The 2500-nt window shown below is 46.6% G+C and overlaps 1 protein-coding gene across 3 annotated transcripts in view; it reads left to right on the top strand.

The window, feature by feature from the left end:
* Positions 1–2500, top strand: part of hif1al (hypoxia inducible factor 1 subunit alpha, like) — a 23559-nt gene that overhangs the window by 15043 nt on the left and 6016 nt on the right. For all 3 annotated transcript variants that reach the window (XM_062552137.1, XM_062552136.1, XM_062552138.1), the window contains exons 8-9: positions 1117–1264; positions 2358–2500. The exon at positions 2358–2500 is cut by the window's right edge and continues 114 nt beyond it. In XM_062552137.1, coding sequence (XP_062408121.1) covers positions 1117–1264; positions 2358–2500 — 291 coding nt within the window. The remainder of the gene's footprint in view (positions 1–1116; positions 1265–2357) is intronic.

The raw sequence follows: 2500 nt of genomic DNA, 5'->3' as shown, positions 1-2500 counted from the left end.
CTCTTTCTAAACGCACGTGGCAGTTTATGTCACCTGTTTCAACAGCAGTCACACATTTCACATGTTGCATCACACTTTCAACCACATATCGACACTTGACACCCATCCTAACCAACATCTCTACACTTACTCACACACCCTGTCACAGGAACTTAGAAGAGCTCAACAGAAAAGTCAAATTCACACGCCAGAAGCTCTTAACTTTGAAGTGTGTGTCCGATCTATTTACATCGTTCAAAAGGTGAAAGACAAAAGTCACTACTAAGGAGACACCTGTGGGGTTACTCTGAGGACGTAAAGTTGAGTCAAAGATGAGTCAGTGTGGAGTATATGTCTTGTGTCCTGACAGAGGAGTGTGTGTTGGGGCCTTTTGTCCAGAGTACATGATATGTGTAACAGAGGAGTGTGTGTTGGGGCCTTTTGTCCAGAGTACATCTCATGTGTCCTAACACAGACAACGCTGGTGTAACGCTTGCGTTGAACAAGCTGGGCATTGAACTCGGTTCAACTTTCAAGCACAATGCTCGGCTCATCAATGTCAGTTTTAGAATGTTGAGGTGTTTTGACCAATAAGAATGCAACGTTGACCGCTAGTGTAACATAGAAATGAGAGAATGTTTTGGATTGTTAATATTATTATTATGTTCTGAGCGTTGCGTTACGCTTGCCAAAGCCGCTTGCTGCTGGCTAATGTGATCCCCCTGCCTAAGAGAAGGTTCCCTATAGCAGAGGGAGGTGCTATCACCAGCATAGCCTCATAGGCTGCTCCAGTGCCACCACTACAATGCCAATGCTAAATTGCATTGCAATGCTTATTTGCACTACCAACTTGACACACACCTCAGACTGGATCACAGTACCAATCCTCAGTACATTCATGCATACTTTATCTATAGTATTCTACTGCTCCTTTAGTCATTGTTGATTGTTGATTGTTGATTTGCTTTTTAATCTTCCTGTTTACATTGTTTACATTGTACTGTATGTTGTGTGTGGTGTCTTAAGCTGCTGGGACCTTGAATTTCCCCTTGGGGATCAATAAAGTATCTATCTATCTATCTATCTATCTATCTAAATGCTAATGCTAAATACTGTCCCACAATGCTTTGCCCACAGTGCTGTCCAAGGGCCAGGTGTCCACCAGACACTACCGCTTCCTGGCCAAGAGCGGGGGCTTCGTGTGGGCCGAGACCAAGGCCACGGTCATCTACAACAGCAAGACCTCTCAGCCGGAGGCCGTGGTCTGCCTCAACTTCATCCTCAGGTTCGCCTCTCAACACATGTAGAAATGTCTCCATCAATAATCAATAATCATGTAGAAATGTCTATCAATAATCAACACATGTAGAAATGTCTCTATCAGTAATCAATAATGTAGAAATGTCTCTATCGTTAATCATGTAGAAATTACTCTATCAATAATCATGATTTAATCATGCATTTAGATTGATAGACAGATTCTAGATTTAAGAAATGTTTTTTGTCACTTGCATATTTGATAACTGTTTTAGAAACGAGTGGTTTCAGTGCTTATGGACCTGTAACATGTTCGCGCGGGAAGGAGCTGGGACAAGTGGTGGTTTGGACATGTGTGGCTTTATTGCGTCTGTCGGTTCAAGACCAAATCTGGACGGCTGCACGAAGTGGTGGTTTGGACATCTAGCCATGACCCCATTTGACGTCAATAGGACTAGGTGACCTTTTTTGGACATTACACAGAGGTCCTGTGGATGTCAATACTGGACGTTGGAAAAAAGACGTTGTCTGACGTTACAGTCTGCACCTTCAAGGGACCAAAATTGGACGTGCAAATGACGTATCTTTGCACAGTGGGTTTTACCCAAAGCATCTTCTCATGTCAATCCCAAGAGCAGAGCAGCTTGAGGTTAAGTGCCAGTCACGTGGCAGTCAGGAAATCAACTTCTCTGGGTATTGCATGCTAGCCCAGCTCAACATCCCTGGTGGCGGGCGGTGTTGACCAGATGACTATATGGGCACTAAGTGGTTAGAGTATTGCCCATAGCTGACCACTCTAAATGGGCACTAAGTGGTTTGAGTATTGCCCATAGCTCTCAGTTCTCCTTTTCACGTAATGTGATACGGCATCTTGCTGAGCTAACCACCAGTCCCTTCCTCTCTCGCTCTCTCTTCCTCTCTCTCTTCCCCTCTCTCTTTCTGTCTCTCTTCCTCTCTCTCTTCCTCCTCCTTTCTCTTCCTCTCTCTCCCTCTCTCCCCCCCTCTCTCTCTCCCCCCTCTCTCCCTCCCTCTCTCTCTCTCTCCCTCCACCTTCCTCTCTCTCTTCCTCTCCCCCCCTCTCTCCCTCCCCCTCTCTCCCCCTCTCTCTGTCTCTCCTATAGTGGGGTGGAGCAGGCGGAGGTGGTGTTCTCGGCGGAGCAGACTCGCTCCACGGTGTGCCCCGCTCTAGCGGCGGGTGTGAAGACGGAGCTGGCGGAGATGGAGAAGGAGCCACCTCCTTCCTCTTCCTCCTCCTCCTCCTCCT

This window comes from Sardina pilchardus, chromosome 13 (assembly GCF_963854185.1).
Source record: "Sardina pilchardus chromosome 13, fSarPil1.1, whole genome shotgun sequence".
Lineage (NCBI taxonomy): Eukaryota > Metazoa > Chordata > Actinopteri > Clupeiformes > Clupeidae > Sardina > Sardina pilchardus.
The sequence above is the reverse complement of the archived record's forward strand: the minus strand, read 5'-3'. Positions and strand labels throughout refer to the sequence as shown.